General features: G+C 35.1%; 1 protein-coding gene across 1 annotated transcript in view; it reads left to right on the top strand.

Moving 5' to 3' along the window:
• The window catches only part of LOC149838858 (dynamin-related protein 3A-like), a 35,565-nt gene extending 16,269 nt beyond the window's left edge, over nucleotides 1–19,296 (top strand). The window contains exons 5-20 of the mRNA XM_090006846.1: nucleotides 8,555–8,623; nucleotides 8,706–8,765; nucleotides 9,069–9,182; nucleotides 10,201–10,249; nucleotides 10,804–10,913; nucleotides 11,208–11,300; nucleotides 11,389–11,481; nucleotides 11,605–11,742; nucleotides 13,856–13,969; nucleotides 14,089–14,181; nucleotides 14,281–14,332; nucleotides 14,809–14,957; nucleotides 15,043–15,189; nucleotides 17,515–17,567; nucleotides 18,282–18,381; nucleotides 18,500–19,296. Coding sequence (XP_089862972.1) covers nucleotides 8,555–8,623; nucleotides 8,706–8,765; nucleotides 9,069–9,182; nucleotides 10,201–10,249; nucleotides 10,804–10,913; nucleotides 11,208–11,300; nucleotides 11,389–11,481; nucleotides 11,605–11,742; nucleotides 13,856–13,969; nucleotides 14,089–14,181; nucleotides 14,281–14,332; nucleotides 14,809–14,957; nucleotides 15,043–15,189; nucleotides 17,515–17,567; nucleotides 18,282–18,381; nucleotides 18,500–18,631 — 1,566 coding nt within the window. The 3' untranslated portion in view covers nucleotides 18,632–19,296. The remainder of the gene's footprint in view (nucleotides 1–8,554; nucleotides 8,624–8,705; nucleotides 8,766–9,068; nucleotides 9,183–10,200; nucleotides 10,250–10,803; nucleotides 10,914–11,207; nucleotides 11,301–11,388; nucleotides 11,482–11,604; nucleotides 11,743–13,855; nucleotides 13,970–14,088; nucleotides 14,182–14,280; nucleotides 14,333–14,808; nucleotides 14,958–15,042; nucleotides 15,190–17,514; nucleotides 17,568–18,281; nucleotides 18,382–18,499) is intronic.
• Nucleotides 19,297–19,789: the final 493 nt, after the last annotated feature.

The raw sequence follows: 19,789 nt of genomic DNA, 5'->3' as shown, positions 1-19,789 counted from the left end.
AAAGTCAAAACAGTAAAAAAAATAACATAAACAAATTAATGCATAAATTTCAGAGGAATATCATAAGCAACAACTTACCACAACTACTTTACCATTCAAGCATTCAACCATATATCATGCAGAAACAAATATCATGCGAAACCAAATAAGCATTAATGCATGAACTAATGCTGAACAATAATATCAGAACTTAAAGAATATCCCCTTTCACAATAGTTGTAGATAATTGAGATTCATATTACTTACAATGTTGTTTGTATCTTATAAAGAATATCTGTTTCAGGACAGTAGATCTTTGCATATGCTGCACCTGCTAGAATAGATTATACATTTTAATTATTGTTTTTTATAAAATAAACTGCTTATCTCATGAATGTCTTGATTTATTTTATTTTACATTGTCTATTCGTATACGTACTAGTTTGTTATGAAACTAACCCATTTCATGGGCAGGTGACGAGTAAGACTTTATAGGCAGACGATGGCGGGATGCAACATGGCTCAAGATTTTTCCTTCTTTCTGTTGGCGTCTTGGCTCTGAGTTTTGAGTTTTCTTTAGATTTTTGGATTGTGGGGAAGAATGCTTATTTTGTAATAAACTAAAAATTCTATTAATAAGTTATGGTTTTGTTTTGCACTTACTTTGAGTAACAGTTTTATGGATTATGATGATTTTATAGCTAACGTGCTCATAATTTGTTAACTTGTGCTCCTTTTTAAATTACTTCCGCTGTCGATTTTAAAAGTAAAACACTCTTATCTTTGAAAGGTTTTTCATCAATGTTTTCGAAATCACAAGTTGAAATTTTGGGGCGTTACAACTTGGTATCAGAGTCAGTTCAGAAAGAGGTGAGGAGTAGTACTTTTCAGATAGTCGATGACGCGATGCAACATGGCTCGAGATCACCCTCTTTCTGCTAGCATCCTGGCTATTCTCTATAAGTAAGATTCGTTTGTAAGCTAACATGCCCATAATTGTCAACTTGTTTTCCTCTCTAAAAGAAAATTGCTTCCGCTTACAATTTGAAATATCAAAATCCTGAACTTTGAAAGGTTTTCTCTAAATGTTTTCAAAATTAAAAGTTAAAATTTTGGAGCGTTACACTCATTGTCTTTGGCACAACTCATAGAGGCACTACAACCAATGTTCAAAAGTTAAGCTTCTTCTCTCTCGGGCTCGACCTTATCAACGTGCATTGTCCTCGGTAAGACTTCTTGGATTCTTGATTTCGGTGCTTCTTTTCGTATGACCCCAAAGAAGTTGACACTATCTGAATGTCATATTAACCCAAATGATTCTTATGTTTCAACCGTTGATAGAACTTTTTTAAAAATCAAAAGTTTTGGACTTTACAAAAACATTAAACCTTTTTTGTACCCAATATTAGAATAATACCAAAATTAAATTTAACCCTCTTATCCGTTTCCCAAATTGCGGATCATGGATGCCAAATCTTGTTTTCATCTAATGATTGTTTGATACAGGATCTTCAGTCCAGGAAGCCGATTTTGTGTGGTCATAGCAAATGGAGTAGATTTCATCTTTCCAAGAATACAATCCTTGCAAATGACATCTTTTTTATTACAAAATTTTTTCCCAAAAGGAAAAATATACATCTTGAATAACTAAGATGTCCAAGCCTTTTATGCCAAGTTTCAATGTCTTTATCTTGGACATAATTACGAAAAGATTTTGAGGAAAGATTTAAAGAATTCATGAAGTACAAATTGTTAAAATGCACCCATCAATTGTTGTAATTAGACATATTTTATATATATAAAAGATGATACATACACATATATGGTATATATGTATATGTATCCTCCTATTTATATATATAAAATATATATTTTCCTTTTGTTTAGCCGTAGGGGTATTTTAGTCTTTTCCTCTGTTTTACGCACATTCACTTTATGAATGTGATTGTAATTTATTTTATTTTTATTTTTCTTTTATTTTTTATTTCTTTTTTCTCAAGTACCAAAAGGTACCTTGGGGGGCCCACTCAAATAGACGTTGGGCCCCTTCCAACGGTCACATTTGTGACCGTTGGAGGGGCTCCAACGTCTATGAGTGGAGCCCCTCCAAGGCTCCTTTTTGTTGTTATAAATAGGGGCTCTCCCCTTTGTATTTCTTACTTCTTGAGGGAGCTTATGCTCCATTGTAATGGGGTTTTTACCCCTTCTCCATTATTCTTCAATGATATGCAACTTATGACTTTATGTCATATTTTTCCCTTTTTATGGGTTTTATGTGTTAGCACATTATGTGCTTATGTTGTTTCCCTTTAATGGGTATATTTGCACTTCACGTGCATAGATATGGGTTCATTATTGAACCCAATGTATTTCAAGTCACTTTCTAACATGGTATCAGAGCGAGGTCACGATGGGGTTGTCCTTTGGTGCAACAGAAAGCGTGTCGCTCAAGAAATGGTGAAGTATTCATTGCTCTTCCTAAAGTATTATGCTTTTAAAGTTATTCGGTATGTATCCCTTTTCCTAAAGTATTATGCATTTGAAAATATGTTTCTTGCATATAGTTTGTTCATTTAATGGTCATGATAGTTGAATTATTTCTTTTCACATTTCGTGTGCTCATATATTTTGAAAATATCTCCTTTTAAATTTGGTGAAATCGTTTGTTGTCCAAATATAAAATTCGTGTTTTTCGAACTACTCATCGCATATAATAGTAATTTATGTTTTTAAAAAATTACCTTCAATTATGTGAGATTTATAGTTCTTATATAAATATTTCATGATTGACCTATAAGTTAACTTTTAAAAATTATATATATGATTTCTTGCTAAAATAATGATCTTTGCTTAAAATTTTTTAACTCTCATATGAACCCTAATTTGATTCGAGTTCCCCTCTTTATTATGGATTTTAGTGCATTTTTGAAAAATTTGATATAATCATTATATGAGAATCTCTCACATCTAAAATCTTTGTTGAATCCTAAAGTAGTTCTTGTTAATGATGACTTATAAGAACTCCTAAAAAGTTTTTCAATGTTTCTTTTTTGAAAAATTATCTATGATAAACCATTAGGAAAGATTGTTTTAAAAGGAATTTCCCACATAGAGTGCATAGTTCATCTATTACATCCTTTTTGGTATAAATGATTTCATTTTTCATCCTTATAAACTTGTTGGTTTGTATTTTTCATAAGGTTTCGAAACCTCTTAATAATATCTTTAAAGATGCCTACATTGGCCATAATATGGTTTTCTTTGTCCTCAATTGCACTTATCAAGCATGTAATTACATAATTAAAATTTGAGAATTTCAAGCATTGCTCTTTTTATAAAGTGCATACTTGCTCACTTTTGTGTATTTTTGTATTTTATGCACATTTCTTTTATGAAAAATATAATAAATTTAGATATTGAGTTCTTGTTAAATCATTGTAAGTGCTTATAGCACTTTGTATGTGTCCGCATATCTCATCACAATCAAAGAATATTTTAAAATTGTTGTATGGGATTTAATTCCAAATCTATAAATTTTCAAGTGTTTTTTGAATATTCTTTCCTTGAGTATTGTGTTAAAGCCTTCTTTCTGAACCATTACGGTTCTTATGATTTCTTTGATTAAAAGCTTGATTGTCTTGATGAATTCTTTATGTTGTTGTGTTTGTTGCTTAATAAGTCTTTTTTGGTACAATTCTTCTTTTGAAGATTAAGCATAATTCGTGTTTATGCAAAATTGTTTTGATGGATTATATTGGACCTTTGATTCAATTTGTTAATCGGTCCTCTTGGTAAAAACTTTTATTTGGAAAATGATTCCTTATGTGGTTACTGCCCTTTTGTGGCACTTATATTTGTCCATCACATGTTATTTAATGCATCATTTATTTGGCCTTATTTTTTGTTATATTAGAGATGTTTGTCGAGGTGAGTTATGGGCACCTCGTGTTGTATCATTTTAGATTGTCCACCTTCCATATTATAGATGGTTGTTGAGGTGAGTTATGGGCACCTTGGGACTCTAAAATGATTTGTTATTTGATCTCTAATTATGAGTGTGTCACTCATTTTTTCTCTTGTGGCCATTGATATTATGGATGCCTCTATGTAAATGTGATGGACATATGGTGTTTGAAACCTTAAATGTTTTAAGGTATATTTAAAATCAAGGTGTTTGGGGATTATAGCCCAACCTTTTATTTGTTTAAGAATCTTATGAGTGCACTTGCACATTTGTGATTCCGTATGTTGTGCTTGTTGTGCACTTGTGTTCTTGTGTTTTTTCACAAGTGTTCTTGGTGTGTGTATGTTCACACATTTGTTCTCAAGAATATTATTTTATCGATTGTAGTATCTTGTTGAAGATACTTTTTACATGCATTTATTCCAAAATGTTATTGTTATGAGTATTCTTTTTTAAAAGGAATATTGTTTCATTCGAGGTTTTATTTATATGTTGTCATTACAAGCTTTATTGCCTCAAAAGTCCTTTCCTTTTATGCCCATTATCTAAGTGTCATCATATGTAGACAAGAATTTTATTACACCTTCGTGTGTTTTTAGCCCTTTGTTAGCTTTTGCTCTCTTGGTCTAGTAGCTGAACACACTTGTCTTGAGTGATCTTATATGTAGACAAGACACGTTGATTCACACAATCGTGTGTGATCTTAGTCCATGTTGGCGTTTGTGTTCTTGTTCTAGTCGCTTAGATGTATGCCCATGGATGGCTTATTTCACTCATTTCAAGTGCCATCTTATGTAGACAAGAGATGTATTATGTTTTAGCCCATGATTGGCTTATTACTCTTGTTTTAGTAGCTGAACATACTTGGTTTTAAGTGTATTTTTACGTAGACAAGAGATACTTTTTAGTCCATGTTGGCATGTATTCTCTTGCTCTTGTCGTAGATGCACTTATTTCAAGTATTATTATATGTAGACAAGAGGTTCGTTTACACACCTTTGTGTGTGTCTTTTGCCTTTAATGGTTTTATATTCTTGATCTAGTAGCTTATACATTTGATTTATGGGTTTTGGAGGACTAATGAGGAAGTTGTTTGTAATGAATAAACTATTATTGAAATTTGCAAAATTCCATTCATGACTTGTGTTTTTTCAAGTAAATCATCTTTTTGATATGCATATCAAGTTGATTTCTTAGCATTTAATCTATATATTAAGTGCTTATGGTTTTTGCCACCCTTATATGTAAAATGTTTTTTTTATTAAGTGTGACTTTCATAAATGTTTTTAAAAACCTTGTGAACTCTTGGGTTTATTTTGCCTAAAGTATGCTTGGAGACTTCGTTTCTCTTTTTTGGAACTTCACTACATGTTTGAAGCATGTTTTAGTTCTTTGAGTATCAATTCATATTATGATTCGTATATGCATATGCTCTTTATGGCTTTTTTTTGGCTCTCATTCAATAAAGCATATGTATGTTATGCCTCTTCGTAGGCTTCTTGTGGTATCCCTTAGTGGATCATTTTGTTATTCCCCATTATGGGGTTATATTTGTCCAATGATGGACCTTATGAATGCATTATGCATTCTTGCAATTTTTGCATAATTTGCTTCCGCTCATTTTGTTTTAACATAATGTATGATTTAGAAACTTTGGTTTTCTAAATTTTTCGTTTCATACTAAAGTAACTATCATATTATGCATAAATTTTGCACCTTGTTAGGAATGTTCCTTTTTGAGTAAAGTGCAAAGATATTGTTTACTTGTTCTTTGCTGTTTTCTTTTCTCAGGATCTTGGAGATAGGACAAAGGGAAGTACCCTGGATGGTTCGGGAAATGGGTTCATCATTTGAAGACAATTGGAGGAAGGCTATTTCAAGTTTCATTGCATCCTTGCCGAAGCCTCGTGGAGTTTTGCCTTTTTTTCAATCTTTTCGTTTCCCTGCAAAGCTTGAGGGGGGGTGTTAAAATGTACCCATCAATTGTTGTAATTAGACATATTTTATATATATAAAAGATGATACATATACATATATGGTATATATGTATATGTATCCTCCTATTTATATATATAAAATATATATTTTCCTTTTGTTTAGCCGTAGGGGTATTTTAGTCTTTTCCTCTGTTTTACGCACATTCACTTTATGAATGTGATTGTAATTTATTTTATTTTTATTTTTCTTTTATTTTTTATTTCTTTTTTCTCAAGTACCAAAAGGTACCTTGGGGGGCCCACTCAAATAGACGTTGGGCCCCTTCCAACGGTCACATTTGTGACCGTTGGAGGGGCTCCAACGTCTATGAGTGGAGCCCCTCCAAGGCTCCTTTTTGTTGTTATAAATAGGGGCTCTCCCCTTTGTATTTCTTACTTCTTGAGGGAGCTTATGCTCCATTGTAATGGGGTTTTTACCCCTTCTCCATTATTCTTCAATGATATGCAACTTATGACTTTATGTCATATTTTTCCCTTTTTATGGGTTTTATGTGTTAGCACATTATGTGCTTATGTTGTTTCCCTTTAATGGGTATATTTGCACTTCACGTGCATAGATATGGGTTCATTATTGAACCCAATGTATTTCAAGTCACTTTCTAACACAAATCTCCCCTCTTATGACCTTGCCCAATTTGCTTTCGGAACCGAAAATCCTGCACAAAATAACTCTTAGATGAGAAGGAGATTTCACATCCATGGTTGGATATTTGAGAAATTAAAAAAAGATCTAAATTTAATTTTGGAACCACCATAAGCTTTGGAACACAAAATTTTTGAAAATTTTTAGAGTCTAAGGTTCCAATGCTTTTTATTTGCAAAGATGTACCATCCGCGGTAGAAACACAAGATAGTTTTAAATTAGTGCATATATCAAATAAAATATTCTCATGTGTTGTCATATGAAAGGAAGTTCCCGAATCAAGAAGAATTCAAGTGCACATACCTGAAGGAGAAGATGAAGCTATTGCGGCACCCGAAGTAGATGAGGATTTGAGTAATTGTTGAAGTGCCTTTGATAGTTGAGAGAGAGAAAATGAGTCTCTTCCTTTTTTAATTGATTCTTCATTTTTTGGTGTGGATTCTCCAACGTTCTTGGAGGCACCATTGAGCTTGGGACAATTAGGCCTTACTTGTCTCAGCTTATTGCAATAGTGTCAAATAGTTTTTCTATAGCCACCACTATGATTATTATTTTCACTATAGCTATTTTGTCTCTCAAAGTATGGAGACTTATAAAACTTCACATGGTTGTCGGGTTTAGAAACCGCCAACACTTCATCTCCTTCCTTAATCATACCAAGACAAGTTTCTCCTTGGCATATCTCGGCTACCACATTTTTCAAAGGAAGATGTTTGGATCTATGGAGAAGAGAAGATCTAACTTGTTCAAATTCCGGCCGAAGTCCATACAAGAATTGAAAAAATGTTCTCTCTTCATTTATTGATACCTAAGCTCCACATCTTCAGTGGAAACCCACTTAGGTTCCAAGAATGCCAATTCATCCCCATAAAGGGGATAGAGCACTAAAGAAATCTCGGACATTGAAGTTTCCTTTCTTGGTAGTCCTAATCTTTTCTTGCGGGTAATATTGTCTTGCAAGATCTTTTTGGTTTTGCATACCCTTCATAAAGAATCATGCCTCATTAGCTTTACGAAACTTTGCAATGTTGGCACATATTTTGAACTCAACATTATTCATAAACGATGCAAACATTTTTGCATGGTTACTTTTTCAATTTTCTATCTTAGATTGATGATCTTGAATAGCTTTAATTCGAGCATCTCCTTCTAAGACCTTCTCTTGATCTCCTTTTAGTTAGGTGAGCTTGAGTTGATGCTCCGAATAGTGCCCATCACATATCCCCAAAGCTTCTTTCCGTTGAGGTTATTGTTCATATTTGATGCCCAGAGCATGTAGTTGAAACCATTTAGCTTAAAGGAAAGATCAATTTTTTGTTCATACTTCATTTTGAATGAAAGAAGAGATAGAGAGAGAAAAGAATGTGGAAGAACACGTTCACTTGATTCACCGTAAGCACCACGAACACTCGATGGCCACTTTTCACAAGGCCAAAGGCACTATGACTCTGTTACGATGTAATGAAATATGCGAAAAATATAAACAAAGGCCTTTAAGGGCTTACAAGAACACAATCACAAAGTGCACAAGCACAAGTCCACAATGGGACAATACAAGAGCCAATAATAACACAAAAAGATAAAGAATATAACTTTATTGAACATATGCTTGAGTTCCAAGCATTGAAGAATGAAGGGGCGGGGTGTGGGGGGGAGGGGACACCCCTATTTATACAAAATACATGAGGGAGAGGGAGGCCACTTGGGAGCTCCCAATGGCTCTATGGTCAAAAGACCGTAGCGCTCATGCTCTAATACCTAAAAGACAAAAAAAATGGAATAAATACTATTCCTAATGCCAATTCCTTATTACATGTAAAAAAACTAAAATGCCCCTATAGGGATTTACATATTACAAAACTGTCTATAACTGAAAAAAAATTATATATATTTTAACAGTTATCACCATTCATTCTTGCATCAATAAAGTAAAACTTACAGTGACCTTTTTCCCATGCCTTTTTAAAACAGGATATTATATATAACCGGAGCATTAAGGAGGCACTGGCAAATGAAGAGAACTTTTTCCGTAGCCGACCTGTACTGTCTATCCTATAAACTTGCTGCAAATAATTTCTTGCTTGTAAATGATATATTAATTGAATTTTACTATTTGTTGCAGGTCTATCATGGTCTCTCTGATCGCTGTGGTATTGCTCAGTTGGCCAAGAAGCTGAATCAGGTAATCAATACCTTAATGTCTTATGTCAGATATTGCTGATGTGTGAGGCAAAGATAATGGTCTATTTTTTGTCAAGATCTGGTTTCAGTTTGTCTCATTGATATGTGTTTCATGTGAGGGATGCCAATATCTTTTCTTTTCCTTCTTGCCTTATCTCTTTTTAGTGATGTTAAGAGTCTTCACATTATTTTCATTTACATCTTTTTTTTTTTTGGGGGGGGGGTGGTCTCCTGTAAGGTTTTGTGGATGAATGTGTTGGTATGTTCTTAATCATACTTTTCTTACATTAAATTTTTTTTTTAGATTCTAGTACAGCATATCAGAAGGGTTCTTCCTGGACTGAAGGCCCGCATAAATGTTCAAATGGTTGCTTTGGCAAAGGAGCTAGCTTCCTATGGTGAAATTACGGAATCTAAAGTAAGTTTAATGAGTATTTTGTTGATGTCTTAAGTTTGCAATCATGACTCAAAGTGGTTCTTCGCCCACTTTCTTTGTTTAAATATGTGATTGTATCAAATTTTTTTCTGTTTTTTACATTATCCTAGTATTTCCATAAAATTTTAAAGGTACTTAGTCTACCAAAAGTTTATCATAATGATTATATTTCAGGTGCTATAGACATTCTTTTTTATTTAGATGAGGGATAGATTGTAATCTTGCACTAATGGAGAACACAGTGTCACAGCATATCCTCTTCTATGAAGGGGTGCATGGCATAAGCTTGTCTACTGCTGCCAAAGTTCACTCTTGTGGGCTCTACTGTGCTTTCCTTCTGCCAAAGAGACAAGCATTTCCAATATTCATTTAGATGTTTCTGTACTTATTGAAAGCCCTGATTTCTTGTGCTAAAATGAAATTTTCAAGAAATCAAAAGATATTTTTATAACCATTACTATGTCATATTTTTATGTACGCTTGCTTCTAGTGTATGTGATTTAATTCAATTCACCACTTAGTAGAAATTAAAATTTCTATGAGCAATTTTCCCTAAAAAGCTGAGTAAATTGGAGGGAGAAAAATGAACATAGGACTGAAATAAAGGAGACGGCAATAGAAGAGTTAGGGAAGTCAAGCAGACAGTAAGAGAAAGAAAGTAGTGAAGAACAGAAGAAGTGGAAAAGAAACTAGAAAAGAGAGAAGAGAGCATGAAGAATGACCAAGATTTTACCTAAGCAAAATATCTACCGGGAATTGCATGCTTTCAAGTAACACGCCTAATTACAGATGCTGTTAAAGGTTCTATGAACTAATTGAGCCAATGTATTGTTCAACAAATTAGTGCCTCTATTTCTATGTAGTTTTCCTTTTTTTTTTCTTTTGTGTTGGTTTTTACACTAAACTGGTGGTGTTTCTTTATCAGTGCCAGTGGCATTTAATTCCAGCATTGACTCATCCTTTCTTTTATCTGTTTGTATATTTTTTTTATATGTGGCAGGCTGGTCAGGGAGCTCTTGTACTGAGCATCCTCACAAAATACTCTGAAGGTGGGTTCTCCTTGCTACTTTAGTTTAGTATTTTCACATTTCTCTTCTTCTGTCAAGTATTCCATGAGAACCAACTGGAAATGAATACAATATAGTGTTCAGGCTCAGTGTCTCATGCGAAAAGTGCTAGAAAGAATATGCCCCTTGTTTCAGATAGGAAGTCTGTTATGCCTACAGTTATACCATATTCCTGATATATGTACATGGAATCAACTAACAGAAAATTTCCATATGGTAGTTTCGGTGTTAAATGGAGTCCATTTTAGTTGGTCCTATCTAGATTTTCTACACTGTGAAGGTTATGAAACTATTAACAGAAATAGATTTTTTTGGCTCATTAAGTGGCCTTCAAGCTTTGAGTGTGGCTTGACTGGATTTTTTTTTGTTGCTTTCTTGATGTAACAAGTTACTATGACCATGTAATCAATTTGTATGAGTATCAGCTCTGAATGGTGTTCCCAAAAGTTGGTTGGATGATGGCACTAACTTTTGTCACATGATACTAACTGCTAATAATAATAGTATCATTCCTGATACATGGACCATCCTTGCAGCCTTTTCTTCTATGGTGGAGGGAAAGCATGAAGAATTATCTACAACTGAACTCTCTGGTGGAGCTCGCATTCATTATATTTTTCAGTCAATCTTCGTCAGGAGCCTAGAGGTGCTAATATTTTATCTCGTGTGATTTGTTGTCACATGGCATTTAGTGATTGATAAAATCAATTTGTGGCAATAATGTTCTGTTACATAATACATGTTCTTATTTTGATGGATCGGTCCTTTTAATATATTTGAATCAACCTCACCTTGTTTTTGGTGGGAGTGAGTAAATGTTAAGAACATTTGTTAACTGATTTCATGATCATCTTAGGAATCCATACAAGAAGGCACACCATGTAGAAACTTTAGTAATGTAGGTGATTCTTGATTCTGATATGCTTGAAACCTTTCTCAGGAAGTAGACCCTTGTGATGATTTGAGTGATGAAGACATTAGAACAGCTATCCAAAATGCCACTGGTCCTAAGAATGCATTGTTTGTACCTGAGGTGTGTACTTTGATTATTAATGTTTATGGTCTGGAGCACATGACATGCTCCCTTGTTGTGAGCATGATCTTAACTTCATCATGCACAGGTACCATTCGAAGTGTTGGTTAGGAGGCAAATATCTCGGCTCTTAGACCCCAGCCTTCAATGTGCTCGGTTCATTTATGATGAGTTGATTAAGGTATGGTAATCTCTTGTATCCTATATTAATTTGTATTTCTGGATGCTTTTTCAGACTATAAACTATCCAATGATCCCTCATTTTGACTTTTGCTTGTCATGAAAAAACTCTCTGCTTCTGCAGATTAGCCACCTTTGCCAAACTTGTAAGTTACAGCGTTTCCCAGTTCTTCGGAAACGGCTCTATGAAGTTGTTGGAAACTTTTTACGGGAAGGTTTGGGGCCTGCAGAAATGATGATTGGACACATCATAGAGATGGAGGTGGATATGATGCAAACTGTTTCCATATGCTATCATTTTCAAGGCTGTTAGTCTCGATATTTTACAGTTTAATGGTGTATGGATATTCAATATTTAGCTCTTTCTAGGTTCAACTATAGACGATCTGGCCCTAGCAGAATTTCATTATTGCTCATAGATTCTTGGTGTTCACCTTTATAGCAACCATCAAAATTTTGACAAAAATCAGCTTAGGATGGTCCTTGTGTTTGTGTCTTTGACACAAATGTACAATTTGCAATTCTAATCTTAACCAGTGGATTGATTCAACTGAATGTCTGCCTAGTTAGAAAGAGAGGCACTGGCTAGGGGGCTGCATAGATTGTAGTACATAACAGTTTTTCTTGTATGCATATCCTAATCTTTGGTGCAAGTAGGTGATCAAGATCCACTAAAAAAGGAAAAAGGGCCTGTGAATATTTATGATGGAAAATATTTACCATTTAGTATTTCTCTTTTTTAGTACAATAGTCTGAAAACTGGTTGTAAAATTCTACCGACTTAATAATTAATAAACATGAAGGTTGGCTTTACCATCAGATTAGTGGTGCGATCAAGTTCATTAACTTGTACATTTCTAGTACAATGAGAAATATTCCTTGGATTGTACAATCAATGACTGGTTGCTTAAAAGTTACTCAGTCTAATAGACCTAAAGTGCATTTATGATCAATGAGGCATTAACAAGTTCATGAACTCCAATGTGTCTGCCAGGATACCCCATTATCTGCTGGTAATATCACATAAGATGTAACAAAAGATTTATGAACCACCCTTCTGTTAGGTCATATGACAGTGGGAATCTATAAATTGTTATTTTTAATCATGGTTTCTTATGGTAGGTGGCATTCAAAATCATCCATGATGTTTATATCAATGCATCTAATGGTCTGTATATTGTCCGATGTTTCTGCTAGTGATGCCTATTTTACTGGCAACATCACATAACACATAACAAAGATTGGTGAGACTGCCCTTCTGTTATGGTAATATGACATTGGGAAGCTGCAATTATCAGTTTACCAATGGTTTTCTTCTGGTCAGTGTGGCTTAAAATTGTCCATGATGTTTATAGAAATTTATCCAATGGTCTGTATGTTGGCCATTGGTAATTTATGAACCACCCTTCTGTTAGGTCATATGACAGTGGGAATCTATAAATTGTTATTTTTAATCATGGTTTCTTATGGTAGGTGGCATTCAAAATCATCCATGATGTTTATATCAATGCATCTAATGGTCTGTATATTGTCCGATGTTTCTGCTAGTGATGCCTATTTTACTGGCAACATCACATAACGCATAACAAAGATTGGTGAGACTGCCCTTCTGTTATGGTAATATGACATTGGGAAGCTGCAATTATCAGTTTACCAATGGTTTTCTTCTGGTCAGTGTGGCTTAAAATTGTCCATGATGTTTATAGAAATTTATCCAATGGTCTGTATGTTGGCCATTGGTAATTTGTCACACTGGGTTTTCTTTTCTCTCGAATGGAAATTCTAGATTAGATCTGCTCACCATTCAAACTTTCCCTGTCATGAAATAATTTGTCAAAGAGAATATGGATTTTTCTTGAAAATCAGAGTTGGTATTTGTTGATCAACCTCTAAGCTCTGTCTGCTTAGTGTCATTCTACTAGGGCTGGGAACTGAGATGAGCAGCTCATGACTCCAATCAAAAGCTCGTTGAGGCTCTTAAATGAAGCTTGGTGAGTGAAGCCAGGAGCTGCTCGTGAAGGTTACATAAGCTGAGCTTGGAAAAAAGGGGTGCTCAGTCTCATCTTGTTTGTCAGCCCTACATGCAACAAAAAGGAATTTGTTAACATCCACGTTTCCCTTTGATTTTATGGATACCTTGGAATGGCCTGTGTAATTGGTGAACTAATTTATATCATTTATTATTATTTGTACTCCGATTATATAAAATTCCACAGGCCAATTTTAATGGAAATATAAGGATTATTCATCATTTTGAGGTTTCATGTTTTTAGTTACTCTATTAGCCAAGTGAACATTAGCTTGATTGGCTTTGCCAAAGTTTTCCACACATGAAAATTGTGGATAGCCACTGAATGGTTGATTTACTGGTACAGATGGATTACATAAATACTTCACACCCAAATTTTATTGGTGGTAGTAAAGCAGTAGAAATTGCAGTACAGCAGTTGAAGTCTTCTGCATTGCCTTCTTCAGTGCCAAAACCAAAGGTATTCTTCCCATTTTTTGTGAACAATCATTTGATGTTATTCCATTTTAGTGCATTCACCCATGAGTATGTAGATGGTTATTGATCCTTGCAATTGGCATTTGTGCGTGACGGGTACAGGATGCTGTAGATTCAGAGAAACTAGTAGATAAGAATAAGAAGCCTCGATCATTTTTTGCTAGATCGGGTTCTAATGGAATTATAGCTGACCAGGTACTTGAGATGTTTATGTCATGTTTCGTACCGTCAAAGGGATTTTGTCAAATATTTTTGTGGTCAGTAATTTTAAGTTTCCCTTTACTTTTCTTATAGGCATCCCAGGATGTTCAACCAGTCATAAACAATGAACGACCCAGGTCATCTGGTAATGTGATTCTTAAAGCATCTCTGTGATATAGACGCAAAACCACTCATGTTTTATTATGGTTGGATATTTGAAGATTTGACTATTTTGAAAGTCATTATCATGTCTCATAATGCTTCTAACGGTGAACGGATCTGCTTTTGAAAGTTGGAAATTTGTGATGCGGTGAATTGACTCATGATTCTGTAAAACAGTGTAAAACAAGTTATCCAGGGCTAGCTTGTGCTCTGCCTCAGGACTCTGTCGACCCGGTCTGAGGGTCAATGGCCCACCTCAAGACCATATTTGCAGTAGTGCACTTGGACTGAATCCAACGTGGCCTTCATAGTCCGAGGCTATTTTGTTTTAATTTTTGTTTAAATTTCACACCAGATCAACTTAAGCAACTTGACCTAAGGTGCCTTCAACCCTGAGTCAAGTCCCAAGTTCTGAACAAACTCATGTCAGTTTATCTACTGATTGAAAGAACTAAACAGGGGGCGCCCATGGAGGAAGCTGGCGTATATCATCAATATTTGGAGGCAGTGATTCCCGTTCATCTATGAGCGAAAGCTCAATCTACAATTCAAATAGTGATTCCCTTTACAATACTGAGCATACTCCCTCTATAATCCAATTGAAAGAGGTAGCTGCACATCTGTAATATATTTTCTGCTTTCATAATTGTTTACTTTTGCTTTTTTTGTACTTTTACATATTCATCATTTCAGCCACTCGCCATACTGAGGCCATCAGCAACCCCCACAGAGCAAGAGACTGTTGAAATAGAAGTCACAAAATTGCTTTTGAGGTCATATTTCAACATTGTCAGAAAAAATATTGAAGACTATGTGCCTAAAACAATTATGCACTTCTTGGTAAGTTGTTTAGTTATAAGGTGGACAAAGTTAATTGCCACATGCTTACACTCCTTTCATAAGGCATGTTGAAGACTCAAAATAAAAATAAAGCCAAATCTAATTGTTCATAAGTTGATTTTCTTCGGAATTATAGAACATTTAAAATGGTGTTTCTAAAAAAATGACAAATCTGCCCCTAATGGGCATAACCTATTACAACCATACAAAAAGACCAAAGTGCCCCTAGAAGGAAAAACCTATTATATATATATATATATATATATATATATATATATATATATATATGTGTGTGTCATATAGGTGCGGGTGCGGATACGGGTGCAGGTGCGACGATGCAGCACTTTAAAAAAACTTAGGTATGGGGAGGGTATATATATAAATTTTGACATTTTAAGTTATTACTAATGAAATAAAAACAATTATCTTATCATCAATTCATTCATCATGCATAAATTCATGCAATAAATCAATTTAACAATTTACAATTGTTATTCCTCATTAATAAAAAATAACACCACAATTAAATCAACCTAAATATGTTATGACTACGGTAAGTGAATTAAGAAAACAAGAAACAATCAAACAAGTCAAGCAGAAAAGAAGTAAATTATACTAATAAAAACAAACAAAGAATGCATAATTGCATGCCAAAAATATATCATACACAATGTTATACCTGGGTTCGGTTTTGGTGAACCCATGCCTGAGTTCACCAGTATGCCTGGGTTTGGCTCTGGACCTCTGGATTCACCAGAACCGAATCCAACAGGTCAGAGTTCATCAGAGCCGAACCCAACACGCTTGGGTTCGGTTCTGAAGGTTCGACCCTTGTGTCAACGAGGAGAGGAGGAAGGAGGAGAAGGAAGAGGAACAAAGAGAGGAGGAGGAGGCAGCGACGATAGAGGGAGGAGGAGAAGGAAAAGGAAGAAGAGAGAGAGAGAGAGAGAGAGAGAGAGAGAGAGAGAGAGAGAGAGAGAGAGAGAGAGAGAGAGAGGTACCTCTGGTTATCGTCGTGGTCGTTGAAAGACGGGAGGAGGAGTCGAGGATGGAGAGGAGTCAGAGAGGGGAGGAGGAGTCGGGGGGGGGGGGGGCGTAGTCGTGCCCTAATACCCCCACACTTTTTCTTTTTTTTTGGACCAAAATGGACTCGGTCAAAATTGACAGAGTCCATTTTGGACAAATGTAATCCTGAGTATAGGTTGACCGCACCGGTTGCTGCACCTGTGTCGCATCGCGTCGATGCGAGTGCGGCAGCCTCTAAGAAGAGTCTGTGTGACATATATATATATATATATATATATATATATATATATATATGTATATACACACACACACACATGTATAACATTAACATGGTCGATTTGCTAGGGGTTGACCCTTTGTATGGTGTTTTCAACAAAAAGTATGTTTTTTAAATCAAGATTTTTGGTGCCTTTACGACCATTGATTTTTGAATTGTCAGAAATCCTGCTCACAAGGTTGGAGTTCAGTGATCCAAATGTCTATCCCTCAGTAAAAGGGACCCTGTAGATCACATATCTAGGGTTGGATTTACCAAATAACAAAATATTAAAAAAATTATGACAAGCACATTCAGTTATACCTATAATTCAGCACATATATATATATATATATATATATATATATATATATATATATATATATATATATATATATAAAAGAGAGTGAGAGAGAAGGAAATAGATCAATTGTAAAATTCTTGAAGTTAAGTGGAAAAGTTATGAGGCTCTTTTGGAAAATAACACTCAAGAGGCTATTTGGTGTTCGTGGTTATTATTGTTCACTATTTAGTCAATACTAGAACATCAAAAGGTTGCTTATAACGTTTGGCACTTCACTATTTTGAAGTGTCCATATACCATACAGGAAGTGTCCAATAGTTGACATGCCATGTCCAAACTGTCATCACATTTTTGGACACTTTGAATTCTGAAAATGGTAGTGTCCAAGCTATGTTTAGGAATGTTGGTATTGTGTCAGACATGGCTGGAGAGTAATAAGTTGGACTTCTAGGAGTTCTAGGTAACATGGGTTGGACATGATACAATCACAGGTTGAACCCATCAGGTTGCATGTTGCACTGTTAGAGCATGAAAACATCACATTGTAGTAACTTTTTAGACAACCAATGAGTTGTACAAAGTACAAACAACTGCAACTTCTGAATAATCTGGCAAAGAACCTTAGGGCCGACCTGACACAATTAAGATGCTTAATTTTTGTGGATTTTTGTTTTTTATGTGCTTTTCAAGTTCCATTGATTTCGTCAAAGGGTAATAATTCCATTTTGTTCTCATGCAGGTTAACTATGCTAAACGAGAGCTGCACAATGTCTTTATTAGAAAATTATACAGGTAATGTGGCTAATAGACTTGCAAACATGTTTAGCCAATCTTAGGTGTTCAAGTGAGAAGCATATACTGGACTACGCTGCAGTTTACCTTGAGTAGATTGTGTTGGCACATGCTTTATGTACAAGTGGAAAGTCTGGGGAACAAAAAGGAATGAAGGTTGTCTAGGTGCAAAAACTGCATGCATAGGCATTGACAGTTGAGGAGGCCACCTTGGTAGCAAATCTAATTAGACATGCTTGTTTATTAGTTTCAAATATTCCTTGGCCACAAATCTGATTTCATGGAATTTTTAGTACCCTTTTATTCCATCAGTTATTTGAGTGAATTGGAGGAGGCCAAATGCATTATGTATTGTACATGGATAATAGTTACAGCTGTGGCTCTCCTAAGATTACCTCATTCGGGATTGATGTGGAAAAGGATCAAGTTGGCTCTTGCAAACAACTTGATTCATTATATTCCTTCAACCCTTGAGCTAAATGCCGCAAAAGAAAGGAAGATCCGTTCACCAACCCCATATGAACTACGAGATCACCTCAAGGATGCCTTAAGCTTCCAGGGGTCATAGACCGACCATATGTCCTGCTCAACAAGCGGAACACATTACCTGTACTCTCCTTGGTTGGGCAATAAGGGCTGGAGAAAGGGCAGTTTCACACGTTGTATGAACATTGCTTTATATGTGAGAAGGTTTTTCTTTTTCTTTGTTTGCAGAGAAAATCTTTTTGAAGAGATGTTACAGGAGCCTGAAGAAATTGCTACAAAAAGAAAACAAAGTCGAGAGATGTTCCGGGTTTTGCAGCAAGCTTTCCGAGTAAGTATTCCTCCAGCCAAAGTTTATTGGTCTTATCATAAAAACCCATTTTGAACTATTCGACCATTTTCCTTGGGATAAGCATTTTTACCTAAGATGACTTTCATTTTTTTACTAGACTTTGGATGAACTACCACTTAATTCTGAAGTAACTATGGTGGGTTCTACTCTGGTTTCCGATTCCACTGGTTTGCCAAGGGTCCATGGGCTTCCTCAATCTTTTTATTCAACATCAAATGGTGATGCATAATATACAGCTTTCCTGAGGATCCAACATCCTGTTGCTGACTTTGAATTTGGAGCTTGAGAGGTTGTGAATTCTCAGCTTGGAGCCACCTCCATTGTGACGGATCTGCAATTGCTAGACAGGAAATTGAGAATTTATCACCATTCACGCATTGTTTGTGGTTGTATTTGTGATGACTTTAGGTTCCCCATTTTAGATGATGTGCAAGACCGTGTACTAACCAAATATTCTTCACGGTCTCTACTTTCCTAGCCTTGGACATCGGGGGTGATGTTATCCAGGGCACTATGTTTTCCAGTTCATGATCTATCCTTTGAGTTGTCTTCTGCGGAAACCTGACCGTGGAACTGCAAGTTTGACATTGATTCCAGGATTCTTCCATGTCCTGAGATGGCCTCTTCTGTTCTCCGAAGCAGTTTTTGGCTTCCCTGAAGTTGGTCTTAAACTTATCATTTATCATTTGATTAAATGAATTAAGTCCCGTATATAATATTTCACGGAGCCAAAGTCCGGAGAATTCATGGGATGCATGAACCCTTGTGTACAGCGAATCTGAGTTTTCCCTTTTTCTTATAGTAACTCATGTAAGAAAATATGTATAATTCATGTCAGTCTTGGCATGGAACAACCATTATTATCATATAAAAATTTGGGGCACTGAGTTTCTAAATTATTGAATCATCTTGTATTTTTTGTTATTTAGATTCAGTTTTGGTATAATACAAATTTTTTTTACGGAAAATGACTGTACTGTGGTAAAAATAACGTGTTTCCCTAAAATCCACAATTGCAAAAACGGCCTGATGACCAAAACTGCAAATAACCAACTTCATTAGGACTTTTGTATTCTTTTCATGTGTGAAACTCACAATGTTTATGCGATATATCACTCCACTCATTGAGTATCTCAAGCTCCTACTTAAAAAGAGTTTCACACATTTTTTTTTGCGGAGAGGTTTGCATAATAATAGTTATTAACATCCTTTTAAACCCAAACCTTGAAACTTCATAAATACCTAAGTTCACATATATTCTCTTAACATGTGAAAATTTTTCAAATATGCAAAATTTTTAACAAATATGTGAAGTTACTCAATTTTTTCTCAAATATGCTAATTTCCTTTCAAGAGATATGCAAATACATATCAATCTCCACAATTT

Source organism: Nuphar pumila, chromosome 5 (genome assembly GCF_984573655.1).
Source record: "Nuphar pumila chromosome 5, dmNupPumi1.hap1.1, whole genome shotgun sequence".
Lineage (NCBI taxonomy): Eukaryota > Viridiplantae > Streptophyta > Magnoliopsida > Nymphaeales > Nymphaeaceae > Nuphar > Nuphar pumila.
The sequence above is the reverse complement of the archived record's forward strand: the minus strand, read 5'-3'. Positions and strand labels throughout refer to the sequence as shown.